At 32.2% G+C, this 14,504-nt stretch overlaps 1 protein-coding gene across 1 annotated transcript; it reads right to left on the bottom strand.

The window, feature by feature from the left end:
• Window positions 1-1,612: 1,612 nt before the first annotated feature.
• LOC130648917 (SEC14-like protein 1) lies at window positions 1,613-14,504 on the bottom strand. The gene is made up of 19 exons (XM_057455047.1): window positions 14,481-14,504; window positions 13,511-13,641; window positions 13,038-13,187; window positions 10,806-10,937; window positions 10,413-10,541; window positions 9,951-10,107; window positions 9,320-9,451; window positions 8,542-8,654; window positions 8,405-8,464; window positions 7,932-8,061; window positions 7,384-7,472; window positions 7,193-7,263; window positions 7,023-7,081; window positions 6,315-6,493; window positions 5,787-5,855; window positions 5,145-5,282; window positions 4,655-4,885; window positions 3,693-3,835; window positions 1,613-3,426 (listed from the first exon to the last, which is right to left on the bottom strand). Exons 2-19 carry the CDS (start codon window positions 13,571-13,573, stop codon window positions 3,300-3,302), a joined length of 2,172 nt encoding a protein of 723 aa, XP_057311030.1. The 5' UTR covers window positions 13,574-13,641; window positions 14,481-14,504; the 3' UTR covers window positions 1,613-3,299.

Below are 14,504 nucleotides of genomic sequence, written 5' to 3'. Positions count from 1 at the left end.
AAATGTTTTGTGTTTGCGTCCAATTTAATTGTCCGAAAGGTTAGTACATACTAAAGACGATTGGAAACTCGTGTTCCCACTTTTATCCTCTGAAAATTTAGAAGTTATGATAAGGTTAAAACTGATTTATCTTAAAAGCAGCGAGGTCAACCTCCCCATGTCTTTATTTCAGAGAGATTGTTATTAAAAGAAAACAAGAAACCCTGCGGCTTAAAGATTCCCGTCATTACCAATAATCTGAAAAAGTACTGAACTTTGAAGAGGACTGAGTAAAATGGAGGAACAAAACCGTAGAATATTCTAAAATCCGTAACTGATTATGTAAAAAATAATTTGCTGCCACCTTTAAAGATATTTTCCAAATTGTTTTTCAGAGAAAATAGATAAATTTTCAGCCTTGCCGTTGTTCTTATTTTGTTTTTATTGTTTTTCTTTTAAAATTGTTCTTATAGAGAAATGAAGTTTATGCAAGTTAAGTTAGCTATGATTTACAGTTACAATAATAATCAAAAATTGAATTTTAAAAAATAAACTTTCAATTAAAGTATGTTCATTGGATAATAAAAAATTTGTTGCACTGTTAGGATTCTTATTGCAGAAAAAAATCTGTCAAAACGAGGATTTAGATTTTCGCCTGGATAAGTTTCGGGCGTCCATTCTAGCTGCGCTGTATCTATCTTTTTCCGTAGGCAAAGATTCCGCCTTCGCTGGCAAATCAAAGAGCCCTGGGGACGATGTAGAACCTACAATCGTGGACAAAAATATTGAGACTAAGGCAGTATTTTACTCGTTATCCAAATATGGACAAAACAGTCAAATAGTCCATACTCTGCAGCCGGCAGGCTGCAAAGTCGCCACTTTTGCACACAAGTAGGCCAGGCAGAGAGGATTGAAAAGTTGCTAGTCACATTCTTTAGCACGCCCGCACACCGAAATAATTCACGTCGGGGACCACAAAGGCCTCGAAATTTGTGATTAATAGCCTTGCTGACGTCAGCAACAATTAGCACATTTTAAGAATTTTGTATTTACCAAATAACCTAGGTCCACTCTGAACATTGACAAGTTCAAGATGTGTGAATCTAATATAGAATGAGCCTACGCAATTACTTGTGGTGGCGAGCTTCGAAATTCGTTGTCTTGTCCCAGCATATGGTGACCACGATTGTAGGTTCTATATAAGGTGTATATTTTGGAAATTAGAAAATAATTGGAAAACAATCTCAAGAACAATCTGCGGAAGTATTTTCCTCACCTGAATCACATGTTTATCAAAGGAAGCAAACTCACATACCAAGGACTCCTTAGAATAAAAACCCTGAAAAGACCTAAAAACTAAGTTGATAATATCAAATTCATCCCGAGAGAACAGAAACAAACAAATAGGCGGGAAACTTCGTGTTACTGCTTTGATGCAGAAACAGATTTTGACGCAAAAACTAAGTTATTTTCAGTAAGATTTAGAACAGCACATCTAACCTGCTAAGAAAAGCTTTTACCTGACGAGATGTTTCCGTGTTCTCAAGGATATGCTTTGACCATATTCGGCAACTTTTAAGGTAGCATTAAGAACATTAAAGGCGTAGAAAACATCGGAAAAATATAAAACAAATTTTCTCAATTGTACACAAATCTGTTGCTTCGAACATGATTTCATTGTAATATAAAACATATCAAATAAATAAATACAAGCCTATCTAATCACAGAGCAACTTCCTTCCCAGTCTCCATAAGTGTAGCTACCAACCCAGTTTTTAGATTCTAAGGCTGCATTCACATGTAAGTAAATTTCCACTGAATGGTTTACAAAACGGTTGATGTTCGTTCATTCTTTTACGTTATTTAAAATCTTTACTTACATGTGGATACGGCGTAAAGAAAGCCACTCCAAAAAATCGAATATTTACAAAATAAAAATATGTGTGAAAAAAACAACTTATTATAAACAACAGACCCTGTAACTAATTCACATACTCTCCCCCACTTTAATTTATGGGGATCAATCTCCTTTTTTTGAAAAACTATCGTGACTTTAATCAGAACCCTTCTGTCAATAAATCTTGTAACAAGCTTCACCTTTTTGCCCTCTCAATCCCTATTGGTACCACACCCAAACTACGAAAGAAACACATGAAAAAATGCCTTTTCCCAAAAGATGTTGTAAGAATTTGAGAAGCCTCAATTGTGCCATTCTGTGTTGTCAGGAAAGCTAAATAAAACAAATTATTGACCATAATAAAAATGGGTTTAAGAATGATGCCATCAGAACTCTACATCCAACTCGCTTTATTCTCAGAGAGGAAGTTTTTTAGCCTTTAACTTAGTGGCTATAAAAACTGGCACAGTTCTTGCAACACATTACGAATACTTTGAACCTCACTAGACCGTCTAATTTCCTTAAACCTTTATGTTAAATGGAATGCTGGCAGACACGAATGAAACAAGATCACTGTTAGTAAGGCTGCACAAACTTTGCCAAAACAACATAAGTCATTTTGATAAGTTTTTGAGACATGATATAGCATCATCTCTTTTTTATATTCACGACGTTTGCTGGCATGGTGGCATGTTGACTCTGTTCCTTATGATAAACACATGAGCCATTTTGAGTCGCTGCGACCAAATGAGACTATGCTTAAACTATACCGTAAAAATAAAATTAAAAAAAATTATACGAATACGTTATCAAAATAATATATAAAAATAGCGTTAAAAAATTGCAGTGATATAATATTAAATTTTGTTGGAGAGAGTGCTGGCCGGTTTGTTATTCAACATTTCACCATGGTTTCACCCATCAAAATGCTAATATCAGTTCACATTCACTTTTTTACACATACGAATAATTAACTTTGTATTTAGATAAATATTTTTTCTACACCTAAATTTCCTTTGGAGAGCAACACCATCACAGATGATGTGTTGTCCAAGTGACCGCATCAAATCTCAAAAACAAGACTGGATAACAAGTTGTTAAGATTGCGACATTCGCATCGCATCCAACAACTTTATTTTACCATCGCTTCTACCTTATGCAAGCTCCTTTCATGTCAATTATCTCCCATCTTGCGACAGAGTTTAGAGAGTTTTTATCTGCCATTAATTTTTGTTAGCTGATACAGCATTTTAAGTCTCTAACGCACATTAAAAATAACAATCATTTCATTGGTTGATAATTCATCAAGTTGCATCTTTCTTGTATTTAATTGGTCATTAATTAGTACTTGCCCCTTTTTCATTGGTCGAAAACACTGTTACTGATGCAAACGATTTGTCAGGTTTTTCCGATCATCTCAGCGCTACCTCGAAGCGCTTGAGGTACTAGCATTTAAAACTGACGTGTTGTGTGATGACGACATGTTGTGTGACGACGTGCTGAGGAGAGAGAAGCCACTCTGGCTTGAACTCATGCTAGACATGGAGCCTCTAAAAACACCGAGTTTTGATTTTAGTAGATGAGATATAAAATTACAAACCTATAGTCTTGATTTTTTTTTTGCAAAATGGTGGACTAAATTGGTAAAAATTTGTTTCACCCTAAAAAAAATAACTTCACTGACGTCATTGGGAAAAAATTTTGAAGTGCCTCAAAGTATTTCTTAAATGTTGGGTTTTAATGCACCAGTATAAAACACGACGTATTGTTATAAAAGCAAATATGGCGTTACAAAATAAACAACAAAAATACTTACTTGAATTCTCTTGACGGGAGTATCTCATGATAATACATGATCTTCACTTTATTTTGAACTCTCAAACTTTGTCTAGTGTGGCCACCGTGAGCATATTTCCATTGCAATATATACACTCCTGCTTGCTGGCATATGTGTGTCCCCTATGTAAAATAAATATTTATACATGATTATCAGTAAACAAATTGGACGGCTAGCTATTCTCTAAATGTTCTTCACTAAAGCCTGTCTTCATCTGATTTTGTGAAGGTGCATCGCAACCTAGCATCAATTTAGAAACTAAATTTTCAGACGTCTTACAGATTTTTAATTAATTGACTATTTTAAAAAAGGTATTCTTGATGCCATAATTTTTTTAACATGCTTTACATAATATACAAAGAAATTGCGTTAAAATTGTCCACGAGAAAAAAAAACCCAGGAAACGTCAAGATAAAACTGTTGTTCAGCAACAACGACAACGATAACAAAAACGTCGACGACAACAACGACAAGACTACTACAAAACCAGGATTGCCACAACAAATGAAAAACACAATTTCCTGATTCGTCCTGGACAATCACCAAATTTTCTGACCATTTCAAATTTCATTTGGGTAACTTTCGTCCTAATAATTTGCCTGAAATACGGAGCTAGATTTATCAAAATTCTGGTTTTCACCTACTTTTTAATATCATGGCAACCCGGAAAAACAACGTCCAATGGCACAACAACAACAACGACGACAGCAAAAACGACAACAATAACAACGTCGACAGCAGCAGCAGCAACAACGACGACAGCAAAAACAATGACGACGACATCAACATAAACGACGACGACATCAACAACAACGACGACATTAACAACAACGACGACATCAACAACAACGACGACATCAACAACAACGACGACATCAACAACAACAACGACGACGACGACAACAACAACAACAATCATAGCAACAACAATGACAACCTACCTGCAAAGAATCTCCCTGTTTAACTAATGTTGGACGTTCAACAACTTGCGCGTCGACACCAGGTCTAATAGCAGAAATCTTTGAAGTACTTGAACTGGATTGACTAGATGCATTGTTCGTGTGTACATCCCGGGGTCGCTTGTGACGTAATACTTGAAAATGACAATCACCATCAATGACGTCAAAATCCCACGTGATAACAGCTTCGGCTTCCGTCACGGTTAGTATAACCTATTAATTTCAAAACGCAATCGGTACAAATCTTTTTTTTTATTTTGAAAATAGTGTATTAAATTTGATGCGCCAAAATAATTGGACATAATTGCTACTACATAATTTACACAAAGATCACGCATCAGTTCATTTATAATAACCCGCGTAAAATTGCAACTTTACGCGAAATTTCATTATAAACCTGTCAAAATAATACCACAAAACGATTTTAATAAATTTCAAGTTTACAAAACAGAAAATATTGATGACGTCATACATCATGTGGTGTCCCTTTCATGAGGTGGGCTGTTTGATACACATCCCCTCCATCCAACCAAGTGGATTCTGTCGCGTCGCCAATGTTATCATATTTGTAGAAATGTTTTGGAACAATCTTCCCAGACGGCACATCACACTAAACACAGAAATGCGAAATCTGCATTAAGCGTGAGACATAAAAGAACCTATGATTATAACTGTGACGGATTTTCGTACAGATAAAGTCAAAAATACAGTTGATCTGAAGTGAAGAATTTCTCGCCAATTCGCGGAATGTCCCAATTTATCAGTACGATTTCGCGAAATAAAACTCCAAACGCGCGAAAATTTATATGGTCTACAAGGTCGTTTAATAATACAGGAATGCGAAGATCATTAACAATTAGCACGAATGTAAAAAAATTCTTGTTCTTATCCTCGTCATGACAATTTAGTTTATGAATTGAACCTCCGGAAATCACACTTCGTTTATAAATCCGTAAATTTTACTTTTACTTTTTCGCTTTCTACCAGCATTTGCATATTTTTTACACTTTTTCCTCTCGGCAAAAATTATTCCCGCAACAAATTTATAATTACTTGATTCGCGAAAATTTCTTGCAGTAAATATTACTTTTACCTAAGATACAATGCTACTCACCTCACAGGGACCTTCCAAAAATGTTGGTATGTATTCCCGAGGAATATAATCCACGAGGCCCCCTTCACCCTAGAAATGAAAACAAAAAATCGATATTCACAAATGTACAAGCCACAATAAGGTAGGGTAGTCAGCAAAATTAAAAAACATAATTTTTCCAGTGGTATGAGCTTTTGCGACCGACTGCATGGTCATTATTTGGGGGAGTTACATGTTTTTTAAAAGAAAGTTTTACAGGCAAATGCTTTGGCTGGGAACTTAAATAACCACATTGGGGTGATTTTGAATGCAATAATAAAACCGAACAAAATGGAATGGAATAATAAAACCACTAATGCTTCCAATATGCACCAAAATAATACGAATAACAAAAGGGTTACTAAGACTTTTAAAGCAATTCTTGCATCATTATTATTAAAAGTTTTTAAGCATTTTACTTTAAAATGTCATTTCTCCAAACGTTCCAAAACAAATTTGAAGTTAACACATTTAAAAATTTTTGTTCTTTAAACTACAAAGTGTTTTCACCTGATAATCATCTCCAGTATAAATCATAAATTTATTTCGAGTATTTTCGTCGATAAAAGGACTTAACAATGTCCATATCACACCAAATACTTTCGGCGCACGTACAATAAGTAATCTTCCCATAGTCTCTGGGTAATTTGCCTCAACTACCTCAATTATTTTTAAAAGTGCGCGGATACCTGAAAAAAAAATTTAACAAAGTCACTGCTCAGTTTTCTGAACATATAAAATCCTTGGCCGTAACTATAGTAAAAAGGCAGTATGATATAAATTTATATATAGCTGTAATTAGGATAGGGTAGGAGACAAAATTTGATTATTTTTCTGTTTTATTGTAAATAGTAAAGTCATCCACATGAAGATTTCTAGCCTTTGAGGCCTAGCCAACAATATGAAAAGACAATCAGTTTCTTCCAACCCTTCAAATAAATTCTCTGGTAAATGAGATATCTTATAAAGGTAAAATTTTCGCCTTTTAAGCAACATGAACAAAAGTCAGATCAAATGAAGGCCTTTTATTTGGAATGTTGCAATTTTCAGAGCATTTTGTCGGCAATTGTGAACAACTGAAATAAACCATTGTTTAAGTAGCAGTAACAAAAACGACGTCGCTAGGTTTTGTACCACTGTAACGTGATCGTCGACAATAAATTCATATTTAACGTCAGTATGATAAGAGAAAAAAAAGACACATTTTAAAATACTTACCAGGCCTCCATAAATGACGCATGCTCAAACCATCTAAGTCGACGATCAATGTCCAATTTCTATAAGAAAAAGAAATATCAGATTAATTTTTTACTTCTACCCTTGATAATTTTATCTGATTGGTTATTTGATTGGTTGAAAAATAGTTAAGGTATCAGAAGTGTACGTACGTTACAGGTTTTTTGAATATGTCGGCTGCTTCAACACATTTCGTCAAACCTTCTTCATTGATAGAAACAACCTGATAAGAAGAATATCAGTACAAACTTTAAAAAAAAAATTTATCAGTAGTAGATCCTAAAAAAGAATTCAATAACAAAAAGAAATATTTTTTTGTAAATGAATATTCAAAGAATTATACCTGTTTCACAAAACCATCTTCTCCAACAGTTTTAAGAAGACCTTTAAAATCCATACTTCCTAAACGAACTATATACACAGGTCGACCCTCTATGAAAAAAAAAACGTATTTTACTAAAGGAAAGGGGTAAAATCTGCTTCATCAAACAATTTACAATTACATGTGCTGAGCCAGCTAGCTAACTTTGCCATCCGATACAGCGGTCGCCTCATGTAATGTAACAACCTGTTGGCTTAGTATGTGAATATGTATATAATAAGTTCATTAAAGTTTTTAAAACAAAATCATTACATTGCGCATACATAGAAACATTGATGGATTATTAAAGACACTGTACAATGATAAATCTCAAATAGAAGAAAAACCCACCAACCTGTTTCAAGATCAGCCTGATTTCTCAATTTTTATTTCTGCCAGATTGAAAGCCGGTTACAGCTCAGTCAATTCGACTTGTTCAACTCCCCCAAACTATTTTTTTAAAACTTAGTTTTCAATTTAAAAAACTACTCCACGTCGTTTAACCAAACATTATGAGATGTTTCGCTTACCTCGATCATGGTAGTGCCAGCCACCTGGATAATATTCTAACAAAGCTTCAGGTGGATTCCATGTTGTGAGGATTGAGTCAACATGATGCTGTCGACGCCAATGTAGTGAGTTCTTTAGCATCTCAAAAGACTGAAATAACATAAGTAAAAAAGTTAACTAAAAGTTACAATTCTGAAGTACACATTGACATAAAAATGTGTTGATGATATGACGTAGCTAAGACGTCTTTCTAATAAAATATTACAAATTACAAATTATATTCTTTCCAAAGTATGTTTACAAAAAAAACAATCAAAGAAACTGTAATAGCTATTTTGTCACGCATGCATGTCACTCAACCGAATTCTCGAAAAACCAATTATATTTAGTAAACATAATTTTTTAACCTTTCATGGAGTCCTTTGATATCAAAGATTTGATTAAACGTTTAACAACAGACCCTGAGGATATTTACCAACTAGTTAGTTCTTACCTTGTCAACGTTTGCATCTCTTGCACGAAGAAAACGTAGGAACACAGCTTCACTAGGCATCTATAAATTTAGATTAGATTAGATTATTAGGCAATCAGATATCAATACCATATTGTTTAACGCAACAGCATCTTCACCTTTTCATTGTGGGTTGCTTGAAATCTTTTTCGAAGTTGCATCAATCGAACTTCTTCTTTTGCTGTTAACTCGCCAAGATATCTTGCAATATATCTGTCGTCAAGTTTGTATTCTGAAACAAAAAAGAAATACAATACGTCGTCTTTTACACTTCAAATATATCATAAAAAGATGCCAGTCTACTGTAGCACATAGATCAGACATGTAACTTGTTTATATTAATGCTACAATTTATTTAGTTCGAGAAATTGACATGTGCATAGAAATTGGTCTCCTCCTGGCATGTTTACATTTTATTTTAAAAACAACAGGTACCAATTTACACAATTAAAAAGAACCTTAAATTATTAACGATTCATATGACACCAAAATACAAACAGACAGTTAGATATGTGTGCTTCTCTATCGAAACATCTGTTTAAATTATATACTACAGGGACAATTTCGAAATTAAACATCACTATAATATGGCAGAAACATGCTTTCCATTCATTGTTGCATTTTTTTTGTCATTGTATCAAAACAAAAACTCAATTTTGAACTTTTCCAAGAAGATAAAAGGATGAAAGTTGAAATTTGGTTGTAAGAGATAAAAAAATACGAACATGAATTACATACTGGAAAAACATAAAAAAAGAATTGAGATTACCCAAGAGGTTGAGATTGAGAAGAAAAACAGTTAAGCACTGGTAAAATAATTGTAGCTTTTTTATGTATTATCAAGTGAAGGAAACTTGTATTAAAATGAAATGGTCAAAACGTTCTTTATGCATATACCTTGAACAGGTGGTGGTTTAACTCCCTTTTTAATTTTATCTGGATCTGATACTGCATCTTGGAAATCTAAGTTGTTTGCATCATCAGGATCTTCAATACCATCAATACTATCATCAGCAACTACTTCATCTTCTAGGATAGTAAACAGTGTATTATAATTAAAAGGTTTCATTTAGATGTAATGATAAGCAGTACAAATCATGGTTCCAACCATTGGCTTTTAGCTTTACCTTTGTTTTGTTTTTTCTTAGTATATAATATGGTTACTCTCGTTATGCTCTCTACAAGCTAGACAACAAAGTCTCTCTATGTGTAACGTTTTTTTACTTTCTATGGTGCATTTGGATTATTATGTTTGCAGAATGAAGGGACCCTGTGTTGCATGTACCCATAGCAGATGACTTACTTGCCAATGATTACAAAACGTTGTGAACTTTGTGTTTTGTATTGGAATGAAATGGCTATTTTTACAATTCATACAGATTTCAAAGAATTGCAAATCGAAAATGTTGTTGTCTGTTGTTTATAAACTCAAACCACAGCCCATATCATTGTCCTCAATGCAAAAACATTATGTTGCATGGAAAGTGGTCTATGGAATGCGTGAAAAATGAAGTTATGATTATAATACCTAAACTTGCATTATCCACATCTTTATTTGGCCCTAACTGTAGTTTGTGACCATGACTGACTGTACGTGGTCGTCCTTCGGATCCTTGAAACTTTGGAAACTCTGTCTGTCCTTCTGCAATTAACTCATTGATATAGTACATAATAATTTCTTTGCCCTATACCAATAAAGAAATAAAAAATAGGCAATACATTCTATCAATTATAAGCATTGAATAAGGTCCAAACAAAAATCCTGAGTTTCTTTGGGAAAATTAAGCATTTTTTACTGACAGGAAAATTTTATACAAAAAAACACGGGGTTATCAGTGGTGAAACCCTACATATTGTGTTTAATGAAGAACGGACTTGTAAATACAGATGACCCAACAAGAACACTTCCATAAGGTTGCTATTTATCACATCAGTAAAAAATTCAACAAGTATAATTTACATGTCGTCCTAAATTACAACCTATCATTACCTTTTTTAAATTCGATGTGTAAGCTTTGATGGCTAGCTTTTCAACAGCCGCTTCAAAACCAAAAAAACTAACAACATCTAAACTGGCATCTTGCTCAAATAATGTCCAATTTGAGTTCTCAGGGTGAACCTGAAAGTAAATTACATCAATTTTAAACAGCTGCTAATACCTTATTTGTTTTACATCTTCAGGGGTGAAGTTGTTTTAGAGTATTACTTTAAAGTATTGTTAAACAACATTCAAATCAGCAGTTACAGCAGTTACAGTTCTTCAAAAAGCAAAAGATCTGACCTTGTTTGTATAAAAACTAATGTTTCTTCATAATAATGGAAAAAAGATCTAGAATAAAAGCAATTACTAAATCAATAATTCTCAGTAAAAAAAATCACTCACAGAATAATAACAAAACTCTTTAATAATAAGTCGATTAGCAAAACTGTCGTTCCATGCTTCAATTTTTAATGTTCGATCTTTTCTGTTTAAACTGTTTTTTTGCATGAAGATGGCATGATCAACTCCTGCAATCTAAAAACAAATACTTTGTTCACAGAAAGAAAGAAATGTCAATAGATATTTTCAACTCAATTTAATACTATACGATATTTATCATTAGGTAAGTTTTTCTAAAATACAAAAATACAACAGAAAAATCTATAAAAGGACTAATTACATAATCTGCTGCCCTATAAAAATGATTTTTAAGCAGGTATCACAGTAACAACTGTTCTGTTACCATACCAGTATCGAACATTCTGTACTTTACTGATTCTACAAGTGCTTTTGACAAGGAACCAAATTTTCCATTACTTTGATAAATATCATTTTGAGTAAAAAAAAGGTCTACCTATCTTTTCTTATTTTCTTTTGTCTTTAACTCTGAACTAGTATACTTTTTTCCTTTTTCTGAATTTACTCTGAATTTATTTTAAGAAAGAGAGAGTGCATGTAGCAGCAGTCAAGTTTTTTGGGATATACAAAGTTTTGTTTAATCTGCGGTATTAAAAATAACCATTTTATTTATGGAATTGAACTAATTTTTTATTAACATTAAAACTGAAAGAGTTATGATGCCTTTTTTATTATTTTAATCAGGTGTGTAAAAAATGTTTGTATACATCTTAAAAATAAACAGATCAGGTCAAAGAAAGTCACAGTAATAAAATAGCCTTAAATATAGGGTAAAAGTGCCAGGGTCTGCAAATTTTCCAAATTAATTCTGTAAGTTAATTTTCATTAAAAAAATAAGATAGCCATTATTATGGCGAAGAAATTTAGAGGGAACCTGAGGTATAGAATGAAGTTGGACTTATATTATAGAGCTTTAAAACTCTTAAGATTTAATTATGCTGCATAAATTATGTCATATTTAAGTATATAGCAAATTTTGACATTTTGTGCCATCAGTAATTTTAGACCTGTTAAGGGATGTGCATTTAAACTTTATCAATGCGTAGACATTATAAAGGTAAATTGATGAACATAAATTTTTTTCCCAAAATGACACTTCTTTGCTCGTTACAGGCCTCCTAACTTTGTGCTGACGACCCAATAACTTTAATTGCATATTGGTTTGCAATTAAATTTCCTGAAAAAGTTTGTATATGCCCTATGTTCATTCACAAAATTTGATTAAAAACCGACATGCAGATCCTACGCAGAAACCCTTTTTCCAAAAAGGAAAAATTTTTCCACACACAATGCAAATTATTATACAAGTGCTCTTTTACATATTTTTTTATTCAAAAATATTCTTAAAAATAATTAATGAAAATACTTTTATTACATTTTTCAACCACTAGGTCATCAGCTTTTTTGCCTGCAAAAGGCAGTCTCAAGGCAATAGCAGGGAGTGTTTGATGTAGTATTTCAATAGATTTTAAATAAAACTAAAAAATAATCTTCAGGGACTATATTATAGAAATCATGAAATAGTTCAAATAAAGATTTAAATATTAGGATTTATAAACCACAATAAATTTAAATTTAAACCATGCTTCCCAGCATTGCTGTGTTTTTTTATTTATATAAAAAACCATGAATATGCATTATATGCTCTCTCTGATATCCAGGGATATATATTCTATTTTCTGACATATACAGATGTCTCTATGACTTGAAAGTATATTCATATTTAACCTTGGCAATATAAATTATTCATGATATCTCTGTTTCTGTGGTGCAACGAGAATATCATTGTTAACAGTATCATAGAACTTTTTTAGGAACAAAAATTGTTACCATAGTGTGAAGGATTGCCTTTGTAAAAATAGCCATGTCAAAGGAATACTATGCAAAAAAATTCAGATTTTTTTCTATAATTTTATCATAAGCAGTGGTGTTAAAATTTATATATTTATATTTTTGGTTTAACTAAAGTGATACAGGCTAGAAAGTAATAATATTTACTGTTTTATTTTTTGTTTTTTACACAAAAGAAATTACAGAATTCTACATCTACAATTTGATTTTGCAGAAATAAAACTTTCACAGTTAAATCTTATTAAATAGTCGTGCTTTTGTGCCCCTAAGTCACAAAATTGCAAAGTTTCCTGCTTTAAAGTAATTTGCAGGATGTTAACTTGATTGTTTGAGTAACTTTTTATAGTAACAAAATAATAAACCAACCTTTCGAACAAGGTAAGGTGCATCAACATGCAATCTACACCTTCTCTCAACAATATGAATAGCTTCATCTTCACTTTTATATTCATATGTAATATCACTACCAAGAAAGGCTGGAATCATTTTACAAGTGGGAAACCGTTTTTCGTATGCCTAAAAATGGAGCAAAAGTTAACAAAAAACATGGTCTTTAAGAAATTGTTTGTTCAGTAAATATTATTATCTCACCGAAATATTTGTAAAAATATTAATTCAAGATTATCAAAAATCCAAAAAAAGATTGAATTGGGTGAAAAATTTTCAATTATTTAAAAAAGGCTATAGTAAAACTTCTTCTTAGTTTTTTGCAGAAGTCTCAATATTTAGATAACAAGATTATTATTTTAAAGACGATAGACATGACAAAACATTTCACCAGTATTTTTATTTCTTTAGGGCAACTCCTTAATCAATAATCTAGTGCGTCAAAATATTACCTTCATAACCATTTCAAATGGATACTCATACACACGCACAGGGGAAGTGTATTCTTGCACCATTTTTACCAATTCACAAAGACCCTTTACATGCCTTTTTTATTAAATTTTGGTAGTTATAATGTTCAAGTCTAAAAGATATATAAATCAAAAAATTGTCAAAGACAAAGAAATAAGTGCAAAACATCTATGATGAAATAAGCATTTATAATTTTCCTTTTCCTATGCCAACTGTTCATGATGACATTGCTCAATAAAAAAACTTTAATGCTTTCATTTTATTGGATATACTATAGAAACTAAACAGTAGATATCACTTCACACTACAGGATTAAAATTGTGCTTAAAACGTCACACATTTTTTTAAAAATAAATCCAAAGCAAGATAAAATTAATCTCATTAAAACTTTCAGATATATAATCAGTTTGTTCAGGCCGGATGCAAATTTAATAATAATCATTGTGATCTCACAAGTAATATTCATAGTTAGAGAGTTAAAGAGTAGTTCCTTAAAGGGAAAATAGTTTCAGGTTTTAATATTACAAAAGAATAGCAGTTTGAGTAACGTTAAAATCCAAAAATTGTTGTTTACAGTTAATTTTATACCTGTTACATTACCTTGACATCTAAGATTTGCTTTACCCTTTTTAACAATCAGAATTTACAACTTATTCTGAAATTTGTTTTACTACATTCTGTATGTTCCCATTCTTAGCACGCTGAGAGGCTGAAGTTTTGAGGGTTACAATGTAATAAAATAATGTAATAAAAGGTTACATGTTGCTAGTTTTTATTATCTCAAGCTCTTATAGGTATGGGACCTAAATATTTGGCATATATACAGGCGCCTTATAGATAAATATAAAACTCAAAAACCATGTAGCGTAGGAAAAAAGAGTACAGTATTTTACTTAATACAATAGAATGTGAATTGCAATAATTGTTTAAAACCAAACTTCTGTCCCTTACCTTCGAACTTTTAAAGTAAAAATT

Source organism: Hydractinia symbiolongicarpus, chromosome 7 (genome assembly GCF_029227915.1).
Source record: "Hydractinia symbiolongicarpus strain clone_291-10 chromosome 7, HSymV2.1, whole genome shotgun sequence".
In the NCBI taxonomy this organism is placed as follows: Eukaryota; Metazoa; Cnidaria; class Hydrozoa; order Anthoathecata; family Hydractiniidae; genus Hydractinia; species Hydractinia symbiolongicarpus.
This window is presented reverse-complemented; position numbering and strand designations above follow the sequence as displayed.

Coding starts and splice junctions, on each gene's coding strand:
- LOC130648917 (XM_057455047.1), bottom strand. CDS start 13,573: ATGGTGCAAGAATACACTTCCCCTGTGCGTGTGTATGAGTATCCATTT. Junction 7,082..7,192: donor ATATTCAAAAAACCTGTAAC/GTACGTACACTT, acceptor TTTTTCTTATAG/AAATTGGACATTGATCGTCG. Junction 4,886..5,144: donor TGAAAGGGACACCACATGAT/GTATGACGTCAT, acceptor TGAAATTAATAG/GTTATACTAACCGTGACGGA.